This window comes from Sabethes cyaneus, chromosome 1 (assembly GCF_943734655.1).
Source record: "Sabethes cyaneus chromosome 1, idSabCyanKW18_F2, whole genome shotgun sequence".
NCBI classification, from domain to species: domain Eukaryota; kingdom Metazoa; phylum Arthropoda; class Insecta; order Diptera; family Culicidae; genus Sabethes; species Sabethes cyaneus.
Window position 1 is genome coordinate 121,871,344 of NC_071353.1, and position 20,752 is coordinate 121,892,095.

The following is a 20,752-nucleotide window of genomic DNA, read 5'->3' on the forward strand; positions in this document are numbered from 1 at the left end:
ACATAAGGAAAAAAGGAAAAACGATAAAGAAAATGAGAACAAACTGAACAGAAAAGGAGAAAAGACGGATTAGAAAAGCAAAACACGGGATAGAAAAGGAGGAAACGAAAAGAAGAAAATATGAAAGCAGAAAAATTGAGATACGAGACTAAAAAAATGAGGAAAATGCAGAGAAAAAATGAAAACGAAAGACAAACGGGGTAAAATGAAAAACTGAACATGACAGAAAAACAGGACATAATAACAGGAAGAACGGAACAGACGAAAATCAAAACTAGAAAAGGAGCTAACCGGATAGAAAAATAAAAAGCGAGACTGAAGAAAAGGTAAAACTGGCCTGAAAACGGAGAAAAAAAGAGGAAAAACAGAATAGAAAAGAGAAAAATCAAGAGGAAATCAGGACTGAAAAGGGTTTCACATGGGACAGAAAATAAACAAAAAAAAAGGAAACATCGGGCAGAAGAAGGAAAAACTGAGAGGAAAAATGAGGGGAAAACGAGAAAAATAGAAGGAAGACGGTCGGACGGAGAGAAAAGGTGAAAAAATGAAAAGAAAAACATAGCAGCCAAGAGGAAACGAAGAAAACGGGAATATCAAGTCAAACGGGATATAAAAGGTGAAAGATGGGACAAAATGGGAATGAGAATGGGATGGGAAAATGGGACACAAAAAGAAGAAACAGCAAAACAAGAAATGCGGGTCAAAGAAAAAGGTAAAACTGGACGGAGAAAAAGACGAAAAATGATGACAAAGGAAAACGGAAGAGAATAGAGAAAAAGGGGAACTAAAAACACAATAAACGTGACAGAAAAGAAAAAGAACAGGGCATCTAAAAGAGGAAAAACAGAATAGACGAAGACGAAAAAGGCGAAGGGGGATAACTTGAAAAATACGAAAACTGGAAACGAAAAAAGGGAGAGAAAAGACGGGAAGCGAGAAAGAATTTTACAAAAAAAACGGGTGAAAAACAAGATGAAAACACGACTGAAACTATGAAAAACTGGACAGAGAACGAAGAAAAACGGAGTAATGTAACAGAAAACAAGACGAAAAAAGTTAAAAACGATAGAAAAAGAGGAAAAACAAAAGGAAAACCAACAAAACGTTATAGAAGAGAAGAAAACAGGAACTTAAAGTAAAAAAATGTGACAGGAAAAGATAAAAAAGGAACAGAAATGAGGTGAAACATTTGAGAGAGTAACACGAAATATATCAATTCTAATTTCAGTCGAAACTTCCTGTCCATGTCTAAATTCAAGTCTAATTTAATGTCCAATGACAAGTCTAATTTCAAATCCAAGTTAAATGTTATATCTGATTTCAAATTCTATTTTTGACGATATTTGAATTTATATTTCAAGACTAATTTCAAATGTAATTCCAAGTCTAATTTCAAGACCAATTTCAAATAAAAACTTGAAAGTCTCTTTTAAATTTGATTTTATGTCCCATCTTAAGTCCAGGTTCAAGGTCAATTCTTACTTTAAGTCCAATTTCAGGCTTCCAGTTTCCAGTGAAATTTGAAGTTTAATTTTAAGTCCGATTTCATGTCTTATTTCAAATCAGATTTGAAGTCCAATTTCAAGTTTTATCCATCCGTGTCGATCCAAGATCAATTAAAATTTTTAACTTCAAATCAAAATTTGAAGGAACGTTCCTTTTTGCTAGACACTTATGAAATTAAAATGGGGATCAAGCTAAATAATTGATGCAAACCCAAAACTCCGCATTATATTCGCATTAAATGACATTGAAATGCGTGCAATAGTTGAAAGCATAGTAAATTAGCTGGGACTTTATACGTGTTACTGTTGCTGCTTGTGTTTCTGTTTCGCAGCATAGATAATTCGTTGATCGAATTATTTCGATCTTTATTTTTAAAGCTACTAATCGAATTGCATGTCACTTCACCTCGTTCCTACATCCACCAACCAATGCAATGGTCTGTTTTATTTCTTTCCGCACTTATTTGGAACATGGTTATAGAGCATCGCTCGTACCAAACCGTGCCGTTTGGTGTCGGGCAATACGTTTTTCCTTCATCATCTTCTCGCATTACCATCGCCATCATCAGTATGGCCACCATCATCACTACCATGATCAATGTGATCACCAGTTAATCGAGCAGTAGTAAAAATATTAACTGCACTCTCATCATAGCGGTATTATAGGGCGAAACTAGGCAAAAGCAGCAGGAAGAAAAAATAACCACAACAAGTCATGGTGAAAAATCTTTCGATTTTATTGCACTGTACGGTGTAGAAGATAATCATCAACAATTATTGATCAACGCAAATGAAACAGAACCTACCTACATGGGAGACTATAAAATAAAAATAATCGAACATCAAAAGAAACTGATAAAATATTACTTGTTGAATTGGGGCTTTCGCTGCACGGTCTGTAGATTTACTAAAACATAAAACAACGGTACATAATAGAAGTTAGCAAAATGGATTTCTTGCTAACTTCAAAAGAGGAAAATTCAAACTTAATTGAACAACTAAGCTATAAACCCATTTAATAGTTGAATTTAGTAACTGTCACCGTGCGGATAATGTAAAATATGCATCGATGGACTGTCTTCAACAAAGTTACGAAGCATGATCCACCCTACACTGCATGCGTAGTTACAGAACCAAATTTAGTTCTATTTTCAGCGTCCCGATTTAGACGCCTGCAGCTGTTCACTTTCGCTCAAACTGGAATCGGCTTTTCCTCAGCCATACCATGTGTAAGTTACCCGCGCTTGGCAGAGAAAATCCAAGCATCGTGTACACATGTAGAGTGCCGGAAAATCTGACACATTCGACAGACAGAGGTAGAAAATAAACGGGGAAATGATTAGCAACAAATGAGTTTTTTTGCCTGTTTTTCGTGTGCTTATTCGCAGCACACAAAGCACAGTAAGATTGAAGGAAAACTGCGGCATTTAGTTGGATCAATGAACCTGACGTGACAGCTCACGAGGAAATATTGCACCCGTAACCGTTTTAAATTAGGAGCGGTTTTTGCATTCTAAGCTCATTCAAAAAATTATGAACCAACCATAGAAGAGATGTATCTTTGTTATTCTCAGGAATCAAGATCACGAAGATTTCAACACAAACTAACCCCAATTTGTTGACCAACACATAAAGGAAATAACAAAGTATTATAACAGTTTTCTAACAGAAAAATATGGAAGTGGCGGGAAAAAGAAAATCTACTGCACACTGTCATCGCGCTGTTTTGCGATGCATCGTCAGCTATTTTGACCGTTCGTTGGATGGAAAACAAACAAGTCAAACGGAAATAACATTATATCTATTTTGCCGGCGACCTTGACGATTGAGTGACGAAAATGTAAACGATACTGCTGTTTTTAATTACGCGTTCCCGGTTTTTTCCTGCGAGAACAAAGTTCGGTAAAATGGCGCAATATACACGCAGCGAAACTGTCTTAAAGTGATTTGATTAATGTTTATCGCTTGGTTCTAACGTTCATGACTCTTCGTTACCGGCTTGATGACCTATTCACATTGATTTTAGAATCTCGTGGCCTTCAATAGAGAGCACTCATTGCACCTGTCACTCAACATCTGTCAAAGCTAATTTCCTCGCTTATCATACAAGCCGCTTACCTTTTGTGTACCGGGTGCACATTCTACGGTCGACGATTGTTCCTTCATTCCGCTGGCGATCATTGACTCCATACCGCTCATCAGGACCGAAGCACCAAGGAACTTATTTAGCAGAGCACGGGCTTCACGGTCCTCTTCATTGTCGCCTGTTTCCTCCACTGTAAATCAAAAACAAAAAAGACAGCCCATTTAGAGATCAGAAAAAAAATGATCGCACTAATCTGGCCGACTCACCATTGTCTGCATTCCGCATCCGTTCAAGCACATCCTGGACGCCGGAAACTCGACTGCCATCGTTCAGGAACGAGCGTGTCTGTCGGGTGGTGCTGCTGCTGCTTTGACTTTTCCGCAGGACAACCCCATCGTCCGCATCGTCCTGCTCGGTTGCGGTCGCGCTGGTACTCATCACACTTTCCCGCATAGCCGACCGGATCGAGCTAGACCCTCCTGCCCGCAGCTCAATGTCGTTTTCGTCGAAATCGACCGAACCGGAACGAACCGAACTGATTTCACACGGCGTCGACGAACGGCTGGAATGGCTTTGTGTGGAACGCAAAATTAGACCCGCTTTCGGGTAGGATTTTTCCGACACCAACGACGATGAGGACTCTTTGTGCACGAATCGTTCTGTCAGCTCTTTAACGGAACCCTTTCGCAGTACCTTTGGTTCCTTGTGAGGAAAGTCCTCCATGGTACCGATTTCGGTCGTCACCTGACTGTTGCCGTTGCTGAATTTTTCCGTTTTCGTGACGGAAATCAATCCCTTGCGGGAGTTCTCGCGTTCCAACAGCTTTTCGCGAACTTCAGCCAAGCTACGCTTGCTACTTGAGAGGTTCAAATCTTCCAGATCTTTTGCGTCGGAAGAGTAAACTGTAGTTTTGCGCTCGCCGACCGGTGCGGAGCCGTTTTCCGAATACAAAGTTTCCGTTACGAAGGTTCCGGTGATCTTAGATGAAGTTTCAGTGTCCGCTGGGGGTGCCGTTGATTTTTTCTTTAGAGCTCGAATTCCGAACAACGGTAATCCGTTTTCGTCTGTTGGACCAACGCCATAGCTGGAGGTTATACAATCCGTCGGTTTGGTCTCCTTCGGTACTTCCCGCATGGTCGATGTAGTTTTCTTGGCCGAACTCATGGTCGAGCTCGTCCGGAAGGTTCGCGTTGTATCCGATGCTTTCTTGAGAATATTGCTGGTAGCCCATATCGGTTTATCCTCTTTCGCTTCCTTTTGCGTAATCCGCTCATTAAGTTTTGGTGTTTTTGCTGTGGATGTGGATGACGTTGTTGTTGTTGATGATGATGTTATTGTTGATTTTTCGTTCATCGCTGTCTTAGTAGGCTTGGTTGGGCTAACACTGCGTTGGAAGGGCTCGGATTTCTTTTCCACTTCCACTGTTTTTGTAACTCGAACTTCAGCGTCTTTCTTCGGCGCTCTAGTTGGACTTGATTCCTTTCTCTTGGGGCTTGCATCACGGATTCTGTTCGTTCGAACCGTTGTTGTCGTTGTCGTCATTGTTGTCACCGTTGATCCAGGCTTTTCACCCATCTTTTTAACCAATCGAATCTGGGCCCGAATTCGCCGACGTTGTTCGTAACCTGTGACATTTTCCAACATTTTTTCCAAGGATTCCAAATCGAAATTTTCTTCAATCATCTGAGTGTCTATTGAACTCTTACGTTTCACTGGTGATGTACTAAGTACATTCCGTCCGGAGTCAGTTCGTTTCAATTCGACGCCGAATTTATTAGTCATCTTGGTAGTACTGTCTTGCTGTTGGATCTGTTCTTCGATCTTAATGCTACGTTGGCTGTTATCTATGGACTCTCGCCGACTGCTGTTCATGTGCTCCAAAGAACTTACGGTGTGATTCATGTATGAAGGTTTGTTACCGGGTGTCGGAGTGTCGCGAGAGATTGACCGCTCATATTTTTCACTGATTGATGGTCTCTTAGCTGTATTTCTGGGGAATTCCTGGGCGTCTTCCTGTGATGTTGTCGACTTTATAAGCTCGGAAGTGTCCAACTTTGAGGAGGAAATTCTCTTTTCAAACAAATCTTTTTTCGTCGAAACGGTGTCACGTATGTAGGCTGGGGTCTGCGGGGAACCACTGCCCCGACGTGTCTTCGGTGTTTCCGGTTTAACCTCAGCAGGTTCGTCTTTCTTTACATCTTTTTCCGTCTTAGGTTGAGTTCGTTTGTAAACGCCAATATCTGTTAGTTTAACGTCCTTTTGGTCTTTTTCCTGTGTGGTTTTAACTTGAGTTTTCTCAGTAGTTGTCACTGTCATTGACGACGAAGCTTCCTTCTTTCTGCGATCTTCCCAAACTGATGGGCGACTTAAAATATCCTTCTGTCTAGCAGTTTCTGAAGCAGCGGCTTTGCCGCCATTTTCGAATATCTCCTTCACTTTTTTGACGGCTTCGGTACTACGAAGTCCGACACCCTGCGGAACCTTATCTTTTGGCTTGGTTAATGTTGCTGTCGTGTATCGCTCGGTAATTTTCGTTTTCTGATCACCACCCAAACCATTAAGAGTTTCGTCAGCTTTTTTCTCCGACCGACTAGTCTGCTTCATAACATTTTTAACCAACTCGGGTGATTTTTGTGGTGCACTTGATCCGGAAATAAACTTCTTTTTCTTTTCCGAAACACTCAGCAGTGAATCATCATTGTCCGTTACGCTAATCGTCGAGCGATCCATTTCATCGGTTGTTGAAGTGACCGACGAAGTCATCCAATCAGTGGATTTGTTCACATCAACATTCGCAAATTTGGAAACCTTTTCATTAACACTTAGCAAACAGTCATCCGAACCAGCCACATCGACCGTTACCTTACATTCCGGAACAAACGGTCCAGATGTTTTAATTTTCTTCACTTCTTCCGCCGTTGATATGAACTTGGTAACCTTATCGGAAACACTCAGCAAACACTCGTCCGACTTGAGATGTTCATCCAACTCTTCGTATTCGTGACGAACGAATCGGTTCGGTGTTTTCGTTGTCGGAACATCCTTCAGCTTGTTTGCCTCTTCGACGAACTTCGAAACCTTCTGCGTTACGCTGAGCAGTGACTCATCGTCCTCGGTCACACGATCCAGGTTGGTAATTCGGCTGGCACGCGCGGCACGAACCTCGTGATCTTCAACCTCAGTGATCTCACAGCCTACGTATTCGTTAGTGGCTTCCTCGAAAATTGGAATGTTGTTTACCCTTGGTTCGCGCCTGGGTTCATCATCCGGTTCCTGGACAGCATCCGGATAGCGAGGCTTACCGGTATCCTCGTCCGGCGAGACCGGAATCGGAATCAACTTGTTCGGTGTTGGTTCCCGGGATGATTTGGCCTGCTGAATGTCGATGATCACGTTGTCTAAATTGCCTGAGTCGATGGCCGGTTTTGTTGAAAGGTTGATGGTTTTTGTGGATACACATTTAACGGGACGGTCGGTTTTCTTAGTTGCAGCCGATGTGTTGTTGGCTGTCGTTGTAGTTTTTGTGGTGGTAGTTTTTTTAGTAGTCGTAGTTGTAGTGGAACTGTTAGCTTTCAAACCATTATCGCTGGATGAACGTGGATAGGTCTTTTCTACCTTTCCAGTGGTTCGATATACCGGAGCTGAGTCCTTTCGATCGGAAGTCGGTTGTTTTCTTGCTGTCGTGAAAGTGGTCGTGGTTGTTTGCACAGTAGTCAACGTTTCGTTTTCAGCCTCATTATCCGAAATACCAGTGTCTTTATCGGATTCAGCCTCAGTGTAGTCTCCGACAACTTTCCTAACAGTTTTGATGGTTTTTGTAGTAGTTCTACCAATTTTATCTTCAGCGGCTACTTTTGATTGGACAGGTTTACGAACCGGTTCGATCTTGATCTTTGCTACGGTGATGTGATTCTTCGGTTTATCAGACTTCGTTGGACTAGAGTCTTGTGGGCGTCGTTTGTCTGGACTAGTGGCTGGAGTTCGTGGTTTGTTTGCAGCACGAACTGATTTGTCGGTTGTTGTTTCGATCTTATCGTAAACTGCTTTGCGTTTAACGTCAAAATCAGAAGAGCTTTTGCTGGTTACCGCACGGCTGCTCGTTGTTCTACGTTGTTCAAATTTACTGTCAGATGTTTGTTTGGTAAGAATTTTGTCGGATTTCTTGCTGTCAACTATTGGTTGTATAGTGATTTCCGTAACGGAAAGATTCTTACCCTCCTTCTTTTGATTAACAAGTATATCTGCCTTCGAAGTCGTGCTCTTTGTGATAGAGGTCTCAGTCGTATGGGACGATTTACGTGTCGGAGATCCGGCGGAAGCTTTGCGTACTGGTGATGTGGGTTTTTTCTCGGTTGGGGACGGAGTTCGCTCATGTGAGCGGGAACAACGGAACGGTGATCCTTCCTTTGATTGCACGGGTCTGGATGTTATAGTCTCGGAATCCTTGGGATGTCGTTCGGGCGATTGCTGTGAATTGGTACGAACTGGCGACACACCCTTTGGTTGCTTGCGGTATCTTTCCGGAGATGCATGAGATGGTTTACGAGATGGAGATAGTTCTTTTGGTTGCACGGGTTTGGATCTTGTAGTTTCGAAATCCCTAGGATGTCGTTCGGGCGATTGCTGTGAGTGTGTTCGCACTGAAGAAATGCCTTTAGGTTCCTTACGGTATCTTTCTGGAGACGATGGTTTACGCGACGGCGACGTCTCTTTTGGTTGTTTGAATGCTATGTCATCCTTCGGGCGTCTTTCGGGAGAGGGTTGGGAATGTTTTCGTACTGGAGATGGTTCCTTCGATTGCTGTTGCGGTTGTCGTTCCGGTGAGGGTTGCAATGGCTTACGAACAGGAGAAGCGGCTTTACTAGGTGAACGCTCTTTAACGGAAGTCTTTCGGGCAGGGGACGGTTCTTTCGCTACCTCCGATGGCTTTCTCACAGGAGATACATTCTTCGCTTCAACGCCTCTTTCAATTGCAATAAAATCATCCGTTTTGCGTGAGCTTCTTCTTGTTTCGGTTTCAATCGATTTAATTTCCTGCTCGATTTTCTTTCGCTTTTCGCGCATTTCCGAGCTTCTAGTCATTGTATTATCATATGTGCTAAAAATGCTTGGTGCATCCGGTTCCGCTGTCTCTTCCACTGGTTCACCAGTATCAGGCATGCCAAGAATTTTACGACAACGTTCCTCGAAAGTTTCACTGCGTATAAGTGGTGGCTTTTGTTTCGTTGGTTTTGCTGCTTTAGTGGTTCCAGCTGATTTTCGCCCACCAGTAGTTTTGTCCTCCTTTAAATCAACCTGTTCAACCGTTGTTGTTATCTCGATGTCATCGGTAACATTTTCCAGATTTACCTTGATAGTAATATCATCCAGGTTAGTGATGTTACTCTTCGTATCAAACACCTCCACATCTTCACGTACTTGTTGCTGAAGTTTCTCATTCGTAGAAATAGTAATTGTCGTATCGATGTTGAATGTTTCCGACGAATCAGTACGGACCAACTTTTCAGAGGTAGTTTTAGTTGGTGATCCGTCCCTCTTGAGTGGAGAAGCACTTCGTGAGTTGCCAACGGAACAGAATGGCGACGACTCCTTTGGAGTTTTTCCAGGAGACGATTGTCTCGACAATTTGTCAGGCGAGAGTCCCCTTGGAGTCATGTCGGGAGTATTCTGTGGAACCTTTCTCGGACTAAGCGAGCGTTCCTTAAGTTTTGTTTTGTCAACTGTGTCGTAAGCTTCCGTAGAGGAAGACTCTTGGATTGTCGTTTCTTTGAAGTTGGATTGCTTGCGCTCCGAGGTAACAGTGGGTCGCATATAATCTTTGTGGGAAACATCGGTTCTGCTTGAGCGCGTTGTAGTGTGGGTACTGAAACGACTAGTATCAGAATCACGTGACGGTGATCGTCTGTTTCGAGTAGATTTGTCTGGGCTAACGCTGGATCGTCCGGAAGTCGAGTGAACCGAACGAACACTTCCTGTTGGGGAACAGGAACGAAGTGATCTGGCGAATGAATCGTGTGCAGCATCTACGTCAACAGTTATTTTATGTTGAGCACTGACTTCCTGTTGCTTTTTCATTTGTTCAGTTTGTTGACTTGAAGTACGTTCTTCAGCAATAAACTGCTGATTGGTCACCTTATCGGCAACCTCTTTCTTAGACGAACGATATTCGGTTTCATCTCGAACCACCTTTGATGTACTTCCTGAACGACTTGCAAATTCATCGTATTCATATTGTGTCCAAGATAAATTCTGAGTCTGTTCCGGAGGCTGCTCAACCGCCTCTTGTCCAATTTTTTCGAATGTCTTATGCGTCACTATCGTTCCGTCGTTTATTTTCTTCTTAACAACGATTTCCTTCGTAGTTGAATTAAGCATCGTTTCCTCTCTAGATAGTATTTCACCAGGCTCTTCTATCAGTTTCATAACCTCCGCAAGTCGTACATCATTCGGTCGATCATACTTGCTATATTCAACCTTCTCAGAAGTTTCGAGCGGAGGTATATACTCTACACGATTGCGAGTACGCTGACTTTTAAGATCGGAAGTTTGCTGATGCGAAATTTTCATATCGCTTGTATCCATTTTAATCGGCACAAAATCTGCTTCATCGCCAGTTACTTGCTTCGAACTGCTGACCATCCGGGACGAGGACGAAGTCACCGACGTAGAGTGAGACGTTTCTACCTTACTGCCATCTTCTTTCTCGAAAACGCCCTTTTCGGCAAGAAAAGTCGCTTGGTCGTGTTTTTTATTGTGAACAAAATTATCAGCATCCCCTACCATGCGTTCACTGACGGCTTCTTCATTTTTTCCAGTAAATGCTGTTCGGCCACCTTCTACTTCTTTAGTGCCTTCGGTGGTTGCTGAACTTCGCACTGTGTGCGTACCGTCAGCGCTCACCTCCTCCGATTTAGTCACGTGCCATCCGCTGTTGTCTGACGGAATAACCGTTCCAAAGCTACAAAAAATAACAAACATTTCAATTGGTTACGAATCGTTCGAATGAGTGCAGCAAATCTTACCGTGTAGGACTTTCCGAATCACGAACTTCCTTGGATTTTAAACTTTCGAAGCTCTGATCGGCCAGCGAATCGCCGTGACTGCCGGTGACGGTCGTTTTCGACAAACCATACTTGCTGGTAATGTTGTTCTGCTGTTCCATGATGGATGCCAGCGGAGGAGTCTCGATTTGCGAGTACAATGCTTTCAGGCGCTCCTCACGCAGTTTGTACATATGCGCACGGATCTCCCGCTTGCGGCCGAAGTCCTGCGCGTCGTGCCACTAGAAAAAGCAAAAAAGACAGAATGATTAGAACGTGGCGCGTTATGAGCTGATTGCAAATTTTTTCAAATGGATAAGTGCTTTTAATACCAATTTACGTAACATGAATTTCCCGAAACCTCAAACCTTCTCGTTTGGAGTTACGAAGGGTAAATGATTGAATTTTGTAATTGTTTACATCATCAATCAGTCATCTACCGTCGATGGCCGGAATAAGTGACGGTTCTTATGTTTATGTTGTTTATGAGCTAAAAATACTAAAAGGCCGCTCGAAGAATACTGGTGTCGTGATTATAACTAAACCGATTGGCGTATTTTTGCTTCAGACCTAAGCCATTTCAATTTGGATCTCATGTATTGCTGCAATAATGTTGATGATAAACTAACAATCTTTGATAGATCGTGAAAACTGTCTCTGATCCAAGTACATCGCGGATTATTTCTCAAATTTGACCACTTTTTAAGGCAAGACAAAAGTAATGCGGTAAAATGGTACAACTTTAAACGCCTGACAAACAAAACAAATAAACAAACAATACTCCGGAGCTGACACCGATTGAGAAATTCCAATCAGTTGTGAAGGGCCTTCACCATCTTCACTCTGCGGTAGATCCTCCAGAAGTGCCGCGAATTCCGAGTCCCCACGCATCACCTGTTTATTGATTTCAAAGCCGCATATGATAGTGTAAACCAACAAAAGCTATGAAAAATTCTGGACGAAAACGGCTTTCCGGGTAAGCTTACTAGGCTTATCATGGCTACGATGGATGGGATCTAGTGCTGTGTGAGAATCTCGGGTGGATTGTCGGAGACCCATTCGAATCTCGCAGGAGGCTTCGACAAGGAGATGGTTTTTCCTGCCTGCTATTCAACATTGCGATTAAAGGTTTTATAAGACGAGCGGTGATCGAAATGCGAAGCACAATTTTCAATAAATCCAGTCAATTTATCTGCTTTGCTGACGACATGGATGCTGTCGGCAGAACATTTGAGGCGGAGGAAGATCAGTACACCATACTAAAACGCGAAGCAGAGCAGATTGGGTTGAAGATATATAACTCAAAAACGAAGAATATGCTGGCGGGTGCGACCGAGTGCGACAGGATCCGCTTGGGCAGTACCGTGGTAATCGACGGGGATGAGTATGAGGATGTCGACGAGTTCGTATACCTTGGCTCACTGGCAACAGAAGACAACAATACCAACCGTGAGATTAAAAATCGTATTATCAGCGGAAGTCGGGCCTACGACGGACTCCACAAACACTTGCGGTTGAACAATCTGAGCCCTCGTACAAAGTGCACACTGTACAAAACGCTGATTAGACCGGTTGTCCTCTATGGGCACGAAACGTGGACGAAATTATGTAAAGAATTGCAGGCAACTAACAGACGCAAAGCAGCAAATGAAACGCTCAAAAACTATTCTCAGATAAGACAGTCGCTGATTTTCCTCCCTTTGAGAATTGATGCGTCACGTCACATGCTCAAATATCCCGTCAGCTCTCAGTCATCCCGAGCAAGACAACAGTTCCGAACAAGTTCTTACAGTATATGACTGCAATCTGGCAAAAGAAAAGGGTGACCGCTGACCACTCACTTTTCTATGGTGTATCACTTTCAGGACATCAAATAAGACTAGATTCAATGTTTAAAGATAAAATCGGTTGAAGAAGAGGGGAGGTTTTACACTTTGACAAAATTGTTTACTTTCAGGACATGAAATAGGACAAGGTTTAATGTTCAAACGATCAAATCGGTTGAAGGAAAGGGGTAGTTACACTCGGGCGTACTTCCCAAGCACGAATATCAGATTGGTATCGGTTTAAACGTCGTAAAGAATCTTCGATCTGTTGGGACGGGGTGATTTTGCTACTTTTTTTTTGTAAAAAGAAACCATACTAATATTTTTTTGAAACGATGGTTCTACAATTGATGGAGGGGCGGTAGGGGAAAGACTTGAAAGGAATGGAGGGGGGTAATAGGTAGCTACGCTTAACAAGTCGTCGTTGTGACTCCAACCCTTTGTCCAATGCTGGAAGGTGCGTGGGTCGAACCAAGCTATAATCAGAAATTATAACCGGATTTGAACCAACAACACCCGCCAGGGTGTGTACCTTTGAACCATACAGGCGCTGGACAGAAGGAGACTGCACAACTCCCCTTATTAATGTAGCGACGTATCTGGCTGGGTTATTTTTAGACACAAATTACTTTCCCCTACCGTCCCTCCATCAATTGTAGAACCATCGTTTCAAAAAAATATTCACCTTTATTCTTGTCTACGGCCGTATCCTGTATTCGTACGAATAGTTTGTTTCGAACGAAACGGGAAGCAGGTCGATGGTTTCTACAGTAGACGGAGGAAGAGGCACAATTTGCGTCTAAAAATAGCCCAACCAGATACGTCGCTACATTAATAAGGGGGGTTGCGTAGTCTTCTTTTGTCCAGCGGCTCTATGGTTCACAGGTACACGGGTACTAACGAGCCTAACGCTCTGGCAGGTGTTGTGGGTTCAAATCCGGTTATAATCTCTAATTATAGCTTGGTTCGACCTACGCACCTTCCAGCATTGGACAAAAGGTAGGAGTCACAACAACTTGTTAAGCGTAGCTACCTATTACTCCCCCCCCTTCCTTTCCACTCTTTCCCAAAAAAATTTCACTACTTTCCCCTACCGTCCCTCCATCAATTGTAAAAATCATCGTTTCAAAAAAATATTCATATTACTGCCTGACCGCATTTCAAGGTCAAAGACTAAAACACAAGTTTGGTCAATTTCATAGGAACGGAACCTTTCTCCGAAGACCCGCGCTGAGAAACGCGGGCTAACACGCTTACGGATGAACAACGTCACACGCAGTACCTTGCAAATTGCAAGTCGTAAGGGCCTGCATAGTGTCGTCGTCCTGAAAGTAAAGACAAGTTAGAACAAAACTTCTCGGTCGGTGGTTTCTGCAGTTGACGGAGGAAGAGGCACAATCTGTGTGTCCAAAAATAACCCAAAAAACAGATAGGTCGCTGCATTAATAAGGGGGGTTGCGCAGCCTTCTTTTGTACAGCGCCTCTATGGTTCAAAGGTACACGGGTACCAGCGAGCATAGATGCCATTTTCACAGATTTTTCACACGCATAAATTTGGGACCCTATCATTTTCTCCGCAATATTTAATTTTTCTAGTGTATTTTTTCTGTAATATACATAGCTTATGAAGTACTTTAATTATCAGACACATAGGTAGAACCAGAACTCACAAGAACTGACATAATTGGTGTGTCCCATATTTATGCGTGTGAAAAAATCTGTGATTCTGACATTTATGCCAGCGAGCCACACGCCCTGGCAGGTGTTGTGAGTTCAAATCCGGTTATGATCTCTGAGTATAGCTTGGTTCGACCCATGCACCTTCCAGCATTGGACAAAAGATAGGGGTCACAATGACAACTTGTTAAGCGTAGCTACCTATTACCCCCCCCCCCCTTCCTCTCCACTCTTTCCCCTCCTTTCCCAAAAAATTTTCATTACTTTCCCCGACCGTCCCTCCATCAATTGTAAAAACCATCGTTTCAAAAAAATATTAATATTAAGCCTGACTAGGGATGGCAATTATCGCCAAAAATGGTTATCGATAACAATCGATATTTCCCGTCATTTTATCGATATTATCGATAAGTATCGATAATTTTCAATACAAACCATATATTGACAGGCGAGGCGAACCAAGGCACTGGCAGCGTTCCTTATACTCTATGTGTGTGACAGTAACCAACATGAATATGTTGAGCTTGATTGGTTAGGTTATTCGAGTTGAGCACTGAACCCCGCTTATGCGAAATCCACCCAAATGTCTAGCAGCGAAAACTTTTTTCTTCCAGACTTTCTGTCAAATATCTTCCCGCTGTTACCCGTGAAATCAAGCAGCAAGGCAACAACCGTTTCTAGCAGAAACTTTGCCTTACGCGGTTTTGCTCAGATTTTTCTTCTCAGATTGGTTTTGGGGATGGATTCATGATAAAAGGTCATGACTTGGCAAGGGATCTGTACACTGATACACTGGGGTAGGTACCTTACCAAGCGGATTTTGCCCGTCATTAAGTCCCATGAAGCCTGTCGCAGTTTCAGCATGCATGCTACAATGGACACGGGACTTCAGTTCATCTCAAAAGAGCTGAGTGCACCAAATTGTCCCCGGGTTCGTCCAGTACTGCAATACTGAAGATGACAGCAAAAGCTGAAGATGAAGAGAACAGTCACCAGCGACATTGGTCAGATGAGGAATTCGAGGTGCCGGCTGGCCGGGGCAGTGACTGGGGAGGGTGTGCACCGGCTGACGAATGGTGTCAGCAGCAGGTTTTTTCATGCAATGTTATGTTCCGAATAAAAAATTAATCAATGCGGGACACTTTCCAGGACGCTTAGTAATCCGGGACAAGCCATCCAAATCCGGGACAGTCCCGCATAATCCGGGACGTCCGGTCAGCCTACCTTAAGGGCAAATCGCATGGTGAAGAAATGAATGCGAGTGTTTAATAGGGGGGGGGGGGGTATGCCATATAACGAGATTAAAAATATCGATAATTATCGTTAATCCGAAAGTTTTATCGATGATCGACGATGCCTCGGAAATATCGATATTATCGATAAGTATCGATATGTTTGCCATCCCTAAGCCTGACCGCATTTCAAGGTCAAAGACTAAAACACAACTTTGGTCAATTAATGTCAATGCCTGGTCGCATTTCAAGGTCAAAGACTAAAAACACGAGTTTGGTCAACCACACTAAACAGATGATGAGTTAAACTGTCATCCCCGGCTGTGAAGCAAGGTAATCATATAGCAACTGTATGGGGAATTTTTGATACTTTACATACATTTTCACTATTTAACGTATAAAAGATTGTTATGAATATGTTACTATAAAAATGCTGGACATTTTATCTATCCAGCGACATATGAACAGTTATGTTTCGTTCAGTAATATAGTAGCTATTAGCATCTGGAATCTTTCATTCACATGTTACACTTCTTTTATCGTTTTCACAAAGTGCTACCCGGTATAGTAAACAAAGACCAAAGTCCTACGTCAAAAAGTGTTAGCGTAGTTTTTCGTTTTCTGGACTCCATTTTGCTACTGCATTGCATCGATTTTACAGCGTCGTGCATCGTGATTAGGAAAACAGAAATAAATTATTTTCTTTTATTTTAAAAACAAACTATGAGTAGCAATTTTGTTATAATATATTTATTGAATGTATCATATTTTAATTGTTCGTTTCAGATATCCTGTCTCTATCTTTTGTATCAGATATTTTTCTGCTGTCTGATGCTATTTTTATACCTGTGGTAAATGTAATTATTTTTCTGATAGATTACATAATCAGAAAATATATTCTAATTTTTTTTGCATTTTAGGTCATAGTAAAAAACGAAAATTTTAATGGTAAGTAAAATTATTTATATGCAACATACATTCTGCAAAATTGTAATGTACGTATGTAGAATCCAGCTCCCTTGATTGACGAGGAAACAACTATGGACAGGACTCTTCAATCATTCAAAGCTGGCCTACGGTTTCACACATCCTTTTTTTTATTGAAGCATCCGCAAGCTTTGAGGCTTTCGTTCCGCATAGATGAGGTAGAATACCTAAATCCTCTTGGATCCAAAAAGGGAAAGAACAAGCAAACTAACATTTGTTTTAAAGTTCAAAGCTTCAGCCCTTGCATCAATTCATGCCTCGACAGAATTTGAGTTCGCCTGATGGTGTCAAAGTAAAAAGCGATTCAGGCTTCTGGACAATGCGAACAGCATTGGTAAGTTTACAAGGTGACACTTAAACGGTTCATAATATCTTCAAAACCCAAAAAAAATTTAAGAACGCGATTAAACCTAGTCTGTTGATGTCTGTGTTAGGGAAGTGTACCAGAATAAATGGCACAGTTTTTTGTCCCTACAGCAAATTCTTTACGGCGAGCGGATTCGCTATGACGGCGCCGCAGTGGAGACACCTACATTAGTTTCGAGTATGCGTGAAGCAGAATAGCGATTTGTAAAATAGTGCAAAAGACAGAAATATGTCGGAAATAATTTTCACGCATTCAGCTACGAGCAGTTCTGTAAGTGGAAAAGAGGACGTGCGGTGCCGTCATAGCGAATTAAACCTAAGCGAATTCAATTCTATATCGGAAAAGCGCGCTACAGCTGTAGTGTTCGCCCGAATAAAAATGTATAGCAAAAAAACATTAAATTTCACTGTTACAAACATTAAAAAACTTCGAAAAACCACATTGAAACAGTGAAAATCTTTGTAAAAGTTACACTGAAGTTACCATGAATACCGCTGTTTTCACAGTAAATTTTAATGGAAACCGCCAATTTTACAGCGAATAAGGGGGTGATTAAGTGATGTAACACTAAATTTTTCGACTTTTTCCCATACAAATAAAAACCAAAAACAGTAAAATTTGTGGTACATTCACTATAAGTGTTACATTGTTTTACAACGAAGTTACAATGAAATTTAAGGTGAGTTCTGCAAAAAAATTGTAGGCTTTTGGATTATTAGGACAAAATAAAACCGGCTGATTAATTACGGTATTTCATGTTTTTGAAGATATAATGAATTTGATAGGCTTCGAACTATTATGATTTTCGAGCCGCATTCATCGCTCATATTAGGAAAGTATTAGAGGTCAGTACACCTACATAAACAAATTCCGCTCTTTCCCATTCACGCCTTATCTCAATCTGTTATATCTTATCGACTCTTTGTTTTATTACTGTCTTCTAACGTTCCCTTTCAATTGTAAAATCTACCGTTATAAAAACTTAATTATATGCCTGACACCTCATTCGATGTCATACATACTGCCCTTATTCTGCGAGTCACGTGACTCAATGCGACAATTGTCACTCGCCGTGACTCGCCACGGCGAGTCGAGTCACCTAGGTGACAGCCGAGTCACCTAGGTAAGAAACCCCTGTCACCTAAGTGACAGACCGTGTCACCTAGGTGACAAAGCGAGTCACTTAGGTGACAAATGTCACCTGATTCGCGGTGACTCCAAATAGTCACGTCACTCGCCTCGCAGAATAAGGGCAGTAGAAACAACGAGGTTGGTCTATTTCATAGGAACGGAGCCTTTCCCCAAACACCCGCGTTAAGAATCGCGGCTAATATGTTGACAGACGAACAAGTAAGTCGCAAGCGCCTGCATAATGTCGTCGTCCCGTCATTAAAACGAATTAGATTAAACTTCTCGATCGGTGGTTTCTACAGTAGACGGAGGAAGAGACACAATTTGTGTCTACAAATAACTCAACCTGCCAAGGATTGGACCTTAGATAGAGATTATTTCCTGCTTCTAAACAATTTGCATTGTTGCCGAATTATACGAAAATTTTTCCAAGAACGGTACAGTGAAGTTACAGCATAAAGTGTAGTAAACAATAAAATTCATTGTAATTGTAAAGTTTTTACATTAATATTCGTTATGCATTTCTATGCGGGCGGTTATAATACAATTCTGTACGGATGCGTCTGCCGTTTTATTAGAAGTGTAGTGAAATTTATCGAGAAAAAAAACAGTCGACTAACATCTATGCGGGTCAAAATTAAAAAAAAACTTAGAACTTAACCTAACCTAGCTAGCACTTAACTTAAGGGAAAAACCTACCAACGCTGGATGTGTCCGCGTTGATCCTTGACGTATGGTAGACAAACGATAGACAGAAAAGGGACGATAACTGGATACCAGCTAGTTTACACCGTCGAGATAAGCGCGGTCGCCTACTCGCACGATCCTTCGTGATCTTAGCATGCTGCACCGGATATCAATCGTAAAAGTATCTCGCGTTGGTTGTACGCGATCATAAATAGCGATAGCTCTTACTATGCTTATCGCTTGCATGTTTATTTCGGCAAAACATTTTTTCCCAACAAACATTATTTTTACTACATATTTTCTAATCGTTGGGTAAATATATGGTGAATGGCGCTGCAAAAAAATGTGCTGCTGATAAAATGGGATCAAATTGGTAAAATTCCCTCAACGCCGGGGAACGATTGGTAATAAAAATAATCTTTAATGTTTGTAAGGTAACAGGAAAGCAATAGTTTGTGTTCTAGATTTTCTTTCAATTGTTTCCAAATGCACATAGAAATAACCCTGGAATCTATTGAGGATTAAACGTGTTCAATGTTACTACTTTGATAAATGTTACATACAACGCATGTAGCATGTATATGCTACATTTGCATGTATACTGCATTTGCATGTATACATGAAGAATCGTATTAAAGGTTATCCACGGTAAAATTGCAACACACAAAATTAGTTCGAAAAATTAGAGTTTTTATGCGATTGCCATCAAACTTTTAGGGTATTAAATGAAACAATTAAACTTAGTTTTAGCGTCTTTATTTTATTATCACCCATATTCTATATTTCGAACGGGTTTATGTTTCGTTCGAAACTGACATTTCGTTCGAAAAAACAGCGGCTCGAACGAAAGATCTTCATATGAAAAAACAACTCGAACGAAATATTTGCCAAGTCGATCGAAATATTTCAACTCGTTCGAAATACAGAATATGGGTGTATATTTCGCCTTCGTATTCGAATGCTCGTATTTTGACCTTAACCCCACCAATGAGGTTTTGCACTATCTCGAAAACGACATGTTTTTGCACATTTCATATTTACCCATGCTTTTTTCATTTCTTTAACTGTTTTGACTACTTTAGGACCTTTTAGAAGATTCTGCATCATAATGGTCCGGTTTTTTTCGATTAGCCGCCGCTCCGATGTAATTGGGCGGTTAAGATATTTCTTTCGGTACGAAATAGCTTGGCATGGAATCCAATCCGGTCAGAAAATCGTAGGATAGTTGCGAGACTTCAGAAGAGGAAGAAGACGCTTTTGGAAACATTCTTTCAAATACGCCTGCCCATTCATGGTATATGTGGTCACGAAAGTTGAACTTCGCTTTCCACATGAATAAATTGTTTTGGAGGTTCTCTGGATCATTAAACTTATCCTTTGCAATAACATACTGGTTCGCCGGAATCTGGTTAAAGTTCGCTTTCACGTAGATCTCGTCGTTCATAACGCAGCAGTGTAGTTTCGTCAGCTTTTGATCGTATAACTTCCGGGCACGGTTTTATGCGCCCGTATTCTAATGGGGGTTTCTGAACCTTGAACGTACATTGTCCAGCTCAAGTTTTGACCTTTTGCATGAAACTTTTGCTGAGATTCAGTTTTTTTGCCACATCTCGAACGGAGCAGTTTGGTTTTCCATCGAAGGCCCCAATTACGCGGGTGTAATCCCAGTATACGGACGGCTTTTTTCTCCGTACCTTGGTTTACGACCGACAGTCAGACGTTCTTCGAACCGTTTTATGACACGAGAAGCCGTAGAATTTGGAATTTTCAACTTTTTTCCGATGGCATGATGTGATTCTCATTTTTTATGTACTTGAACAGAATTTTTTCGCGAACGAGCTGTTTTTTCGACACCATTATTCAGTTGCTTGCACACCTGGTGAAAAGATTCACACAGAGTAAACAATGCATTTTGAACTTTCTTCATGCAAAAGTTTAATTACTTTTACCCAACGGTTCAAAAGTTAGAGCAATTTGAGTATGTTGCAATTTTACCGTGGACCCAAAAAGTTCCATTTGACGTCGCCCGACATTTGCTTGTTCACAGATCCTCCTGGAAAAGAGATTTAGCCCCGATGATGAAGACTATTTCAAGTCCAAAGACAAATTATTTCACAAGAGAACGTTCAGAAAAAAAACCCGAATTAATCCACCTAGCGGCGTGACCTAGCCTTTCTACTGCCATAATAATCATTATTTAATTTCTCAGGAACG

The 20,752-nt window shown here is 41.6% G+C and overlaps 1 protein-coding gene across 1 annotated transcript in view; it reads right to left on the bottom strand.

The window, feature by feature from the left end:
* The window catches only part of LOC128745368 (serine-rich adhesin for platelets), a 142,252-nt gene that overhangs the window by 33,279 nt on the left and 88,221 nt on the right, over positions 1 to 20,752 (bottom strand). Inside the window, exons 3-5 of the mRNA XM_053842427.1 lie at positions 10,614 to 10,873; positions 3,858 to 10,549; positions 3,624 to 3,781 (exon numbers count right to left, since the gene is read on the bottom strand). Of these exons, the coding sequence (XP_053698402.1) occupies positions 3,624 to 3,781; positions 3,858 to 10,549; positions 10,614 to 10,873 (7,110 nt within the window). The remainder of the gene's footprint in view (positions 1 to 3,623; positions 3,782 to 3,857; positions 10,550 to 10,613; positions 10,874 to 20,752) is intronic.